Raw genomic sequence first — 13006 nt, forward strand, 5'->3', positions numbered from 1 at the left:
TTGCTGGAGCAGCTGGGAGTTGAGGGCATTGCTCAAGGACACTTAGTGTTGGCATTAAGAGGAAGGCACTGCTCTTTCACTTATAATATCTCAAGCTGATCTCAGGTTTGTACTGGTAAGTTTACGGCCTGAGCTTTAAGCTTGCTACTACTGCAGGATTTAGTTGTCTTGTGTTGCCCCGTATGACCTTTAAATACATTTTTGTGTTATTATTTTAGGTTCCAATCCAGGATACTGAGTTTTGTTAGTATATGCATTGTGATTAAAAAATATTCTTTTCAGACAACTGAAACAGTATTATAAAACATATAGCAGACAGAAAAAAGATTTTAAAGTATTATCCCTTTAAAACTATCTAGTGCAAATCTCATGTTAGATAGCTTGTAATCCCAAAAATGCTGCAATATTGGTTGCAATATTTAGCTTACTGGAAGTACACTGGCTGGATGAACAGGAAATGGGGAAAGAGCTTGGCTTACACCACTACATTGTGTGAAGCAAGAAGGTTATTACATGACTGTTGAAGGGTCAGGAATGCAGAATAAAAACGCATCCAAAGAGAAATTAATGGAATTGACACCATAAGAATAGCAGCAACAATTTCACACAACGAGATCTTTGCTAGTTTTTCAAGTTTATTTTATTTTTCTCCACTATTTGACACACCAAGTGCTTCAAGAACAATATTAACATCACAAACATCACAGTAGTCCAACACAGCAGTGACTGTTTCCCCCCCGCTGCTAACCCCACGTATTGGTCCACATTGTGTTTCTAGAAACCATCTCCTCTACCCGTGGGGGTGTGCTGAGGGGAATCAGGAGGGGAATGACACACAAGCATCACATAATATCGACACCTTCACACAACTGAAAACATTAATTACTGTATGTACTTGAAAGCTAATGTTATACTGAGAGTAGACGCACAAGATGTACCGCTGATTAGTGGTGATTAGAAGCGTGTGAACAGAAAGGTTAGAGACGAATCGTTAGCATGAATCCTGGTGTGTTGTGGTCTACTGACCTCTGCTGGAACTGTCTGAAAGTACAACGAGCACTGAAAAGATCAACTCAATCTTAGCAACTCTTGCCGTCGTGTCCTTTAACGGACGTGCCACTGATAAACAGTTGGTCCCGCTGTCAGGGAGGATGTTAGTATAGCGTTTTGAGGACAACACTGCATCTGACAGAAGCGAAACACCGACACACGCATGCTGATCTGGCCTGCTTGGGAGTGGCTCAAGAGTGGAGCGAAGAGGCGTGAATTGAATACTGACTGATTATCTTGATCTACGGTTAAAGTTTTGCAGCCACTCACTTCCTGTCTCTGAGCCCTATAACTGTTATCGACACATAAAATAGCTTTCCACTTCAGTCATAATTGTCTCTTGATTTGTTTGATTAAATAGAAAGAAAACCAAGCCTGTCCCCTTTAGTAGTTCCACATTATGTTTTTAAATACACATATCTAATAATATCTTTGTAATAACTCTAAAGTACAGTAGACAGAGCAGGCCTGTGATTGATGGAGGAGTGAGGGGGAATAGCAGAGCAGATATAAGACTACAATAAGACCACAGTTAAATGTGGTAGTTAGATGTTTAATAGGCATGATTAGCCACATAGAGGGACTTTCCAGCGGCGCCACAAGTTCCAGAAGACTCGTACTTGCCGAGCGCAGCCTTACCATTTGCCTGAAGAAAAGACAGAAAAAAGACAAATTAAAAATACTGCATGAAGGAAGTTTCAGTTTCATTTCACTCTGCGAGGATGTGTCTGATGACTGACCTCAGCACGTGTGATGAACTCCTCGGTGGCGGCCTTCTCGTTGCTCATCTCTCCTCTCCATGCATTCAGGGCGGAGGCCTGCAGGGCGCGGCCATAAGAGAAAGTCAGGGCCCAGGGCTTGGCCAGTGGACAGGTGTTGATGGAGTTAAGGTTCACGCTGGCCTCTTCTTCAGACTGGCCACCTGACAAGAATGTCACTCCTGAGGAAAAAAAAAACAGAAACAAGCAGAGACACACGTCAACTGTCTGTTCAAACCTGCTTTCATAGACAAATTAAGTCTTTAAAGTCTATGAATAGAGATGGAATCTGGCTTTCTTGATAAGCGAGAGTGGGATAAAACAAATCATACATTCGGAAAAATATTACAGAACATCCTCTTCCAATACTAAATTAAATAACTAAATATTGTACTCATAATTTCTCATGTAATCTGTTAGAAAGTACTGTTATACTTTCAGCTGGTACATGTCCAATTAATTGATCTATTTAAATGCTAAGCTAACATACAATAAAGTCAGAGCAGAGCAGGTCAGCTAAACACACGAAAATGGGAATAAGGTGCAAAAAGCAATTTTGGAGAAAGATGGGTTGTCAAATGCGTCAAATTTTGAGTTGTATTCAATACTTAAATAGTATGTTGGGCCTGCCACCAACCCAAAGCGGCAGTATTTGATGATCTCCGAATGAGACTCAATAAAGCCAATCAATTGTCTTACATATTGCACTTTTAATGTAAAAGTTGTTTAGAGGAAAATCAATTAAAGTCTCTTATTTGCCCAAAATCACTATGAAATTACATCATTATTTCCAGGAAGATATACAGAAATTATTCATAAATATTATAACCGTAAAATAAAGTCTTTATACAATTATGGATATTATAGCATCAAGTGTAATTTTAGAATTATATATCTTAGAAAGTAATCTAGTTCAATATATTAGGGGTAACTTCTCATGTCTGTCTCTCTGACCTGTGACGGCAGGAGGCACGGTGCGGCGCAGGGCAGTGACGGTAGCCATGGCGATTTCCTCGCTACTGTACTTGTTGGGGCAGGAGTGTCCGGCTGTGACCATGTTGGGCTTCAGCAGGGTCCCTTCCAGGTACACATGGTGGTCTGACAGAGCCTTGTACACTGCAGCTAGGACCTAGTAGCACAAGAGACACATATACGCCATTGTAAAGTAAAATATACACTTTACAGGAAGTATACAGTGATTTGTGTTATATGTGTATATGTGTGTATATATATATATATATATATATATATATATATATATATATATATATTCCTCAGTAAATTCACCTTCTCAGTGACATACTGGCAACGCTTCAGGTCGTGGTCTCCATCGGGAAGGATCTCAGGCTCCACAATAGGAACAATACCATTCTAGGAGACATTACAAGGTATATGTTACAGGAAAACGCTCACATTCATATATGGTACACTACATGCGTTTGTTGTAATGCCTAATGGTGTCCTCAAATCACCAAATTTGATCAAAACTAAGGATCATTAACCAACCTGCTGACAGATGCTAGCATATCGTGCCAGAACATTAGCATTCTCAAAGATGGAAAGCTCAGATGGGGTGGTCTCGCTGATCTTCAGCACACAGCGCCACTTGGCAAAGTCTGCACCGTCCTTCTTGTACTGTGCGCAGCGCTCAGACAGCCCGTCCAGACCTACACACACACAAACTCTTCTGTCAGAAACAACACAACAGGGGGTTTTGCTAAATTTTTGTGAGGTTCTGAGAGTGTGTGTGTTCCTAACGCCTCCTACCCTGAGTGGTGGTCTCTCCATTTGTTCCAGCGAGGGGCACAACACCTTTGTCCACCTGAAAAGACAGAAGACAATGGTGCACATGTAGAATTAGTCTCAGTTTCTCAAGTGCACCAATTTTGCTTTTGATTATCTAGAGCATCCAATACAAAATCCCTTTAAATTTCAACTAAACTTTCCCAAGCATTCATCCTGAAGGCTCTTTAACCCAGTTTCTCCCCTCAACCTGATCTGCTGTTATAGGTGGGTCTGTGTGTATCTAAACATGCTGACAACAAGTCTGTGTTTCCATATACAGTACAGGAACCTTTCTAGTTTTACCAGCCAAGCAAATGATGACTGTGTTTTTGTCTGCTAAAGGGAAATACTTAGCTGTAGTGTAATATCAACACTGTGTCTGTGATGACATATAAAGCAAACAGCCACCAAATAAGGCTGAGCTTCACAGTTTAGGAGTGAATAGCTGAGAGCAGGCAATGATTAAAATTTGTAGGAGAATGGTTGTTTTTGTAGAAATGTTCAACATTTTTGCCTTAATGTGAGGTCAAATTAAATCCACTATGTTGCAGAGATTCAAATATAAGTTTAAAGAGGCTGAGTGGTGTACCTTGATGCCGACAACAAGGCCACGGTCTTTGATGAGCTTGGCGAATGGAGTGCCGTCATCTGTGTTCTGGTACAGGGTTTCATGGAAGAAGATGACCCCGCCGATACAGCTGTCGATGCGCTGGTCGGCTGTGAAGAGCAGCTGGCGGTAGCGACGCCTGTTCTCCTCTGTGTTCTCCACCCCGATGGGGTTAAAACGTTTCGCCATGCTGCCTGTAGACAACACACACACATAGATCTTCATTCCAAGGTCGCTGTCAATACACAGTACATCACTGTCAATATGTACTCTACTCGTTTTAAATAATCGGTCAATATAAATCCTGCACGCTGTACATAATCTCTACATGTATACATGCATGTAATGTACATAATCAATCCATCCCATGTACATATGTTTTCTTTATTTTTTTGCACTACCCTATTGCAACGTACAGAGCTGCTGACTTGCATATAGACTTGCCCACCAATTGTTCTGACCACTTATTCTTAATTTTTCATCATTCTATACCCAAGTGTTTAGTTCTTTTTGTCCTTGTTTGTAGCTGTATGTCTTTTTCTTTGCAACTACACTGACAGCAATGAAAAACCGGAGTCAAATTCCTTCCACGTGTACACAAACTTAAGCCGATAAAGCTGATTTTGATTCATGAATGACTCAAATTAAGACAGAACTAAACAACTAATCTAATGCATGAGTACATGAAAAGCAGCTGAACATCAGTTAAAACTATAAAGGCATACTGAAATCTATTGATCTTATTATTACTATTATTAGTAGTAGTTGTAATATTTGTATTTAATCAAGCCTTAACTATAATGATGACATTGATTTGACATTATTGACCTTTTTGCATTTAGTATAAAGGTGCATTAACATCACTATAATTAAGGAGAGGTGTCCTCAGTAGAGGTCTGCACCCAGTTTAAAAGTGCTCCTGTGAACTAAAAATATAATTATTAGTGACTTATCTTTATCACCAAATGTGTGAATGAAAGTATAGAAGATTTCAAACAATCGAGTATTGATGATTATTGAGGACGTCACTTTGGGCTCTGGGAAATTGTGATTTTTCTCAATTTTTAACATTTAATAGGCTAAACAATTAATTGATTAATCGTGAAAGTAATTTGCAGATTAATTGATAATGAAAATAATTGTGTTACAGCCCTATTAGCCTCGTGGGGTCATATTATACAAGATTCTAAAAGGGCTTTATCTATCTGCAGCATCTAAATATACAGTTTCTCTAGCATGTCGAAATTTGCAGGAAACATTAATGACATGACACAAGGCATACCGGTGGACTCATCGGCTGCGAGGATTCCTTTTCCTGGAGCTACTATCCTCAGAGCGATGTCCTGCAGCTCCTTCTTCTGCTCAGGAGTCAGTGCGGGGTACTGGTGAGTCATGGTGGCTGAAAGAGAGAGAGAGAGAGAACCATAGAGAGGTCACATCGCTTCATGGTATGTCGATCTGGACGACTGCCCAGCACTGGCCCCAGTTTTTTTTGTCCCTCTATTGTCTGAATCATGGCTACCTCGTCGCGGCCCTAAGCTCGTCTCAGTGAGGAACAGAGGATGGGTGAAATTACAAAAACTCCTACAAGATGACTCTTAAAGTTGCTCAATTCAAGAGTGGCCTGTGTGTGAGAGATGGGATGAAACTAGTGACTGTGAGCAGAAGAAGTACTTCCTGCTTCCTGAGAGAAAAAAGACAGAAATAACTGTTTTTGTTCAGTAAAACCGGCCATTGTGTGTGTGTCATCCAGAAACCAAACAAAGCTTTATCATGGCATTCACACCGGCTGTGTGAACTCAAAGGTACGATGTGCTAACATGCACGCACACACCTCAAACCAGATTATTTTGTCCCCTATTCCCTTCTTCGCTCTGCCGTAAATAAGCAGTTACGCAACCCCTCCCCTCCCATCACACAGAAGACACAGAGAGAGCGATTATGTAACAGGGTTCCTATATACGCTGCTGCCAGTCCTCATTATAGCTGCAGGACTGGATGCAGCACGGCTCATTTCTCCCTCCTCAGCAACACTTCTCCTGTTTTCCTCTAATGTCATTATGTCACTCTTTGTGCACTGCAAGTATACATGCCCTTTATTCCTTCACTTTGAATAATACACGGCTTGCTTCCACATTTCTATCACCCCATATGGTGTCCTTTAAACCTCCCACTGAGCCATGCTCTTGCATCTACTGCTGCGCACACACAAGATGGGATTTGTAAATTCACATTTTCACCCATCCCTAAAACGCATCACTCCCACTAATGCCTGGGAACACGCTGTGACTTCCCTTTCTGGTCCACTGCACGGGTTGCCAAGCCACTCCCAGCGAGTGACGTCACTGCCTATAGCTTTGTTCGTACGTGTACACCAGCATGTGCCACAATATTGCATCAGTTTCAGACCAATCTGTTTGATAGATGGAAGCTTATACAGAGGTAAGCTTTAGCAACCTGTTTGTCGAGGTGTGTGCTGCACAGGAGAGAGAGCTGGACGGAAACAGCTAATGTTCAAACACACTGAATATAACTGATTTTAATTAAGTATAATTATCATCCAAGGATATCTATTATTCCATAGTATAAAGCACATTAAATGCCTCATGCAAAACAAAAAACATACTTATAGGAAGGTTTAGCATTGCTCAGCAATAAACTCATACGACCAATGGATTCCCAACTGAGGCTGTTTTGCTGGACACTGCCAGACCTGACAAACCTATATCCTCTGTGTTAATCCTCAGCTTAAACCTATGAGATAACAACCCTCTAGAGCACACACAGGCCTCTCGATGCGAACAGTATGCAGTTACCACAGCACAAAAGTCAAGCCCGGTTCAGTGCTATGAGCTAAATTCTACATGCAGGTGAAATTAAAGCAGCCAGGTCTGCAGGGTACAAAATGTCCCCATGCAGAAAGGGACTGCATGCAGACATCTCTGGTGAATAAGAGAGGGTATTTACACTTGATAAAAGCCAACCTATGGGCACAGACATGATGTGTAAGACAAAACTCATGCTCAGCAAATACCTGCTATCTTTTGTAAAAGCACATGCGTGCTGCAACAATACATTTTCTGACTTTGGGCCCAGTTTGTTTGGGTTTCTGCTGGGAAAACATTGCAAAATAACTTGCAAGGAAGTGTGAAATCTTACCAAACGTGAGCTTTTCAGAACAAAAACAACAATGATCACATATCTTATGACCTTGAAGGACAATGCCCGTTCTTTGTGCATGTGACCTGCCTCTGACATATGACCAGCCTGCAGGAGGTTTGGTAGCACTGTTTAGGCCATGCACCTTTCTACTTCTGAATGCAGTCTGTTATTGGTGGGAGAATCAATCCAGTGGATAAACAAACAAGATGACACAACCAAAACCGTGATGTTGTGGCAGCTATTATGAACAAAATATATTATAAGTGTGGATGTCGGATTTTGCTGCATCAGAAACAAAGAACGACGCTTCTTTGTTGACCCCCTATTGTGCAGGCAGAGGTTGAATTTGTCACTACTGTTGATATTGTTGCAGCAACACTGACTGTCAGGTGACTGCCAGGTGTGTACACTGTCTTACCTGACTTACATTTGGTCTCAGTTATTGATGAGCACAAAAAGCAGAAGACAACTCAGTGTTGTTTAATTTCCATTTACAAACCCAGGAGACACTGATATTAGTGTCTTCTATTTTAGTATCTGCTGCTGCTTATGTGTCTCTAGGAAACGTTCTTCATCCAATGGGAACTTAAGAACACGGCGCTCCAGTTTGTGTTGCACGCTCAGTAATCACCACCTGCTGCAGGCCTTAACACCACAGATGTGACAAATTAAAATAAGGGAATGTATTGTGCTCAATTTGAAGGAGAGTTATTTCCTTTAATGAAACTAGTGAGCTTTCTACAAGTATCCTGCTCTGGACTTCATTTCCCCAATTAGTTCAGCATCACTGCTTCACAGAAACCCAAGAAACAAACTGTTTTTTAAATCCTGCATGCACTGAAAATTAAGCTAGCCTTCATCACAAAGCCACTCCAATCTGGTGACAGCTGTGAAAGGCCTGGTGGGAACATGTCGTACAGTGAAAGTGTCTGGACAACTCCATTTTGGGAACAAAATGGAGGATCACTGTCATTTTAGGTTCATTATTTATTAGTCTGATCACATGCCTGAAGAAGCTGATCTGGTCAGTCTTTGATGGTCTATTAAAGGACCAGACTGAAAGCTCTTGAAGAGGCTTCACACTTCAGCACCAAGCTCCTCTGACACTTACAGTGAGTGCTCTAACGCTAATGTTTATTCATTTCCAACACACAAGTCTGATGTTTTGTAATGTTGCATGTTGGAATGAATACGAAACTACAAACTTATGACGAGTTCAGTTATAGGTCCTGGGTTTCCAACAGTATTTTATAGTGGAGCTGCCCCACCTCGACTTAAATAAACAGTACCTTGACTAACATCAGAAGAAATTAAGATTAATCTGATTGTTTAACCTTAATAGTAACTGCAGTGATAACCAAATGAGACGCGTCAGTCACTGCAAAAAAAATTCCTCTGGGGTTACGTTAATTTTTTATTCTGATACTGCCCTTTTATCAACTTTTTGATATTAGTAAATGTTTTAGGTTTAATAAAAATAAAAAACTTTCTAACTACTGTAGCAGATCGACATGTTTTTAGATTAAATAAGTTGAAATGTGTGACATCACTGTCGACTGAGCCTCAGGTGTAACCAGCAGATCCTTCAAATCTAATCATTAACCTTGCATGTATATGATACAAGTTTCCAACATTTAAACATTAATTTGTATTACTGTAACCCAATCCCCTGAGATAAAGGAAGGACTTTATTTAGTTTCCACATGCTCAAGGGCACTACAGCAGTACAAATACTGAAATGCCTGCTCGAACAATCATGTTCCTTATCTGAAAAATGCTCTCTGCTGCATAAATGTCACTTGACATAATCTGAAGAAGCAACCTTCTGATGCTAATATCACATGCTGACCAGATTTATCTTCCAGACAGTGTGGTTCAGTGTGCAGGGGTTACCTTCTGATGAAGGACATCACTGAATGATTAGACAAGAATAGCTTTTATAATGCACTTCACAATGACAGGCAGGCAGCATATTTTTGGAGTGGTTATTAAAAAAGCTATTTTGGAAATTGTTTTCATGAAAATGAGGCAGTTGTAACAGGATGACATTTGAGAAATTCGTAAGAGATGTGATAGGGAGACAGCTCCAGTACATCTCTTAGTGATCTTCCTGTCAGCCTGTTGCACAGTGGTCAGCCTCAGTAAGACAAACCTGATTTCTGCACTGCGACATCAAGATGCAACGGCCCACTCCCTCCTGTGGCGTCATGCAGGATCACGCAAAGCTGTGATCATTGTATGTTAAGCCAAATGCAGCACACGGCAATCATGATGATCATATCTAAACCACTCAGATGAAAGTGATTTTTGTGATGCAACAATTTAAATTAGGTTTAACTGGACCCTAGTTAAAGCAAAACCCATTTCCAACTGAGCCATCACGTATCTGTTGCTTCTATGGACTTTAGCGAGGACAGCGTGATTAGAGCAGACCTCACACTGTGTTCTTCACGCTACACCAGTCAATCAATCCCCATCTGTGGAAACTGATGCTGCACAGGCTCACTTACCCACCCAGGATTAAGTTACAGATCACACATACATGAACATCAAACTTTATCCAAAAGCACATCTAGATTTATAGCAATCAGGCTGCAGCTGATTTTTTTTGGAAGCAAGCGGCACTGAAGCATTACACTATAATATATTATATATAATAATATACAAAGCTTGCATACTATACTGTCTAGTATTTCTAAGGCTGTAAGCAGCACTAAACTCAGGCTGGCAACTGTATTACCGCCAGTATTATGAGCAGGATATGGGCGTGTTGTTGCCTCGTATCATCATGACCACCTGGAGGTTTACCCACCTTGCTATGTTCTCTACATTGCAAGTTGCATGAGCTTTAAGGGGGTGAAATGGCTCCTGCAGGGCAGCACTAGCCAAAGGTAAAAAGCTGGCTTGACGTGCTGCGTTTTGTTACCAGACGGGCGAGTGGCCTCGGCACTGTTGCGCGTCACTGTGTTTGGGTTGTTTCTATCTGCAGGCCTTGATCCAGCAGTGCTTGCAGGAGCACTGTTTCCCATTCAGTGCTCTGATACAAGAGTGTATGGCAGACGTCAAGGCTGTGTGCATTACAGTTCAGAGAAAAGTTGACACTGGTGAAAATATGAAGATTACACATAAAATGACCATTCCCTAATGAAAACTGATGTGTAGATTACACATCAGGTGACATCTCCCTCTTAAACACTGGTAAACTGAACTATTTTTTGCATGCTAAGTAGAAAAAAGAAGGATTACAGTACAATCTGTTTATCTAAAACTGTGAATAATCATCATTGAGCTAAACAAAATGAACGTTGGGTACACGATGTTCTAGTGACATGTTTATGAGATTTGAATCCAGTCTGGATTCATAATTCATCTGCCAACATTCATCTATGAACACCCATATATTTCATTTTTTAGTCAAGTGATCAGTTGATTGAAAGAATATTAATCAGCAGTTATTATAATAACCAAGTAATTGTTTGGTCTTTCAATGTTTTTTTTTTAATCGTAAACTGAATATCTTTGGTTTTGAGCATTAGTTTTTTGGCATATTGTACAACAAAGGATTCATGAAAATAACCATAAAGCTACCTTAAAATGGATTTTACCGTTTGATGCAGCATGATTGCTAATGCTATTCAATGTGGCCTATAAAACATCAGAAACTAGTGAAAGTTGGCCCCCCATAAGCCAGCATATTAAATTGACTTTTTTTTAGTGTGACCAACAGTCAAAAACCCAAATATATTCATTTTAAATCAGATGACACGATGAAACATACATTGTAAGCTGAAAAAGGTCGTTTTTTAGGGGGGGTTTTTTTCTTAAAAAAGAGACTTGTCTGTTATTCTACAATTTGACTAATGAATCAATCATTTTAGCTCTGCAGTCAACATAGGCTGAATTAAAATATGTTAAAAATCCTATAGTTTTGTGTAAGTCTGATTGCATAAATGCATTTATACATGAAACTAGATGTTTTTTAAAATGTATATTAATGACACGTTTGGTCGGCTCCTCCTCCGGCAGCCCCTCCTCCGTCACATCGGAGGATGTCTACGTGCTCGGGCACAGATACACACTGACAGGACACTCACACTGCTACTATTCCGATTACTCACCGTCATTAACTCAAACTAAACATATAAAACAGGAAGGTGTGTCGATTTAGACTGAAAGCAGAAGCAACAGGCTCCTCTCTGTCCACTCTCATCCTTGAAGGTCACCTTTTTTACGCCCTTCCTGTTGCGTATTTTCGATGATGGGCTGAAATATGCAACTTTAAAATAAAAAATCCTCCAGGAGACAAACTTTCATGCTTTTCTATCAAAGTACACGACGGCTCACGAGCACTGACGGTTTATTTTAATTCGTGGCTAACTAGCTAGGAAGAAAAGTTAGCTTTAGGGAGATGAAGAGCAACATCACACTCCCACCATCAATATTTTTATTAACATCATCTATTAATGATCAATAACGCATGGAGAGTGTCTGGACCCGTCGTATCGATCAGACCAGGGTTCATTCTTACCTGCTGATGGGTGTCTGGGCGAACAGAGAGCAGGTGAGCTGGGTGCTGAGGATGCGGAGGAGTCTCCTGTTTCACTGCTGCAGCGCAACGTGACCCTTTACAAAACCCTCGAGCCGGGGGCGGAGTCACACCATGCATCACGTGACGGAGCGACGCTGGCGGCCAACGCGCATGCGCAGCAGAGCATCGTGGCTCGTAGCATGCAGCATGATTCTGCATCTTTGTGAAAAGTGAAAAGTTTTAGATCTACAGGTTTTCTGTCCTCAGATTGAAGCTTAATGTAATGAAGAAGGGCTAATTGATTATCATACAAAGCCCAGGAATCAAATTTTTGTTAATGTATCCTCACATCTATGTGCTAATGACAGGATTTTATATATGAGACCTCAAGGTTTGCCATTTATTTCTGAAAGAAATGATAGATCCCAATCCAGAGAATCCATAAAAGATTACCCTGATATGTGCAGATATTTATTAGGCCTGCAACTATTTTCATTTCTTTCAATAAACCTATTTTCATGCTTTAAATATTATTATAAAATATCAAAAAACTGAGAAAAATGGCCATCACAATTTCCCAGATCCCAAAGTGACGTCTTCACTGACTCATAAATGGCAAAGAAATGTAGCAAGTCCTCACATTTAGGAAGCTGAAATCAGCAATGTTTCACATTTTGTTTGAAAAATGATTGAAATGATGAATTGATTATCAAAATAGTTGGCATTTAATTTCCTTTTCGATCAACAAATGGATTGAGAGACTAATCGTTGCAGCTCTAATGCCTATTATGATGATTGTAGGGTGGGCCTATGTGATCAATGAAAAAACTCAATATCATTAAATGTTGTGAAAAAGAGATTAATATATGGAAATCCTTGGTGAGGTGTGACAACAAGCTGCGGCCTCTGACCTGCAGAGATTTTTGAGGGGAAAATCTGATTTGGTTTTATAACTCTTGAGCAGAGATTGAAATGAACTAGGACCCAGTTTGTCTCAGTCATTTCAGTGGCTGACTATGCAGCCTTATTGGGAGCAAATGGGACATCCAATCTATTCTAAAGGTTACTGGGTTTTTGTATTGATGCCTCTGTACTTTAGAGATCTGCCTAAAGGTT

At 40.4% G+C, this 13006-nt stretch overlaps 1 protein-coding gene across 1 annotated transcript; it reads right to left on the reverse strand.

Annotated features, from left to right (window-relative positions):
* Nucleotides 1-622: 622 nt before the first annotated feature.
* Nucleotides 623-12000, reverse strand: aldocb (aldolase C, fructose-bisphosphate, b). The gene is made up of 9 exons (XM_084374204.1): nt 11891-12000; nt 5483-5599; nt 4183-4394; nt 3576-3630; nt 3315-3475; nt 3096-3179; nt 2763-2937; nt 1791-1990; nt 623-1696 (listed from the first exon to the last, which is right to left on the reverse strand). The coding sequence occupies exons 2-9, from the start codon at nt 5592-5594 to the stop codon at nt 1604-1606; spliced, it is 1092 nt and encodes a 363-aa protein (XP_084230330.1). The 5' UTR covers nt 5595-5599; nt 11891-12000; the 3' UTR covers nt 623-1603.
* Nucleotides 12001-13006: the final 1006 nt, after the last annotated feature.

Source organism: Pagrus pagrus (genome assembly GCF_965226575.1).
Source record: "Pagrus pagrus genome assembly, chromosome: 14".
Lineage (NCBI taxonomy): Eukaryota > Metazoa > Chordata > Actinopteri > Spariformes > Sparidae > Pagrus > Pagrus pagrus.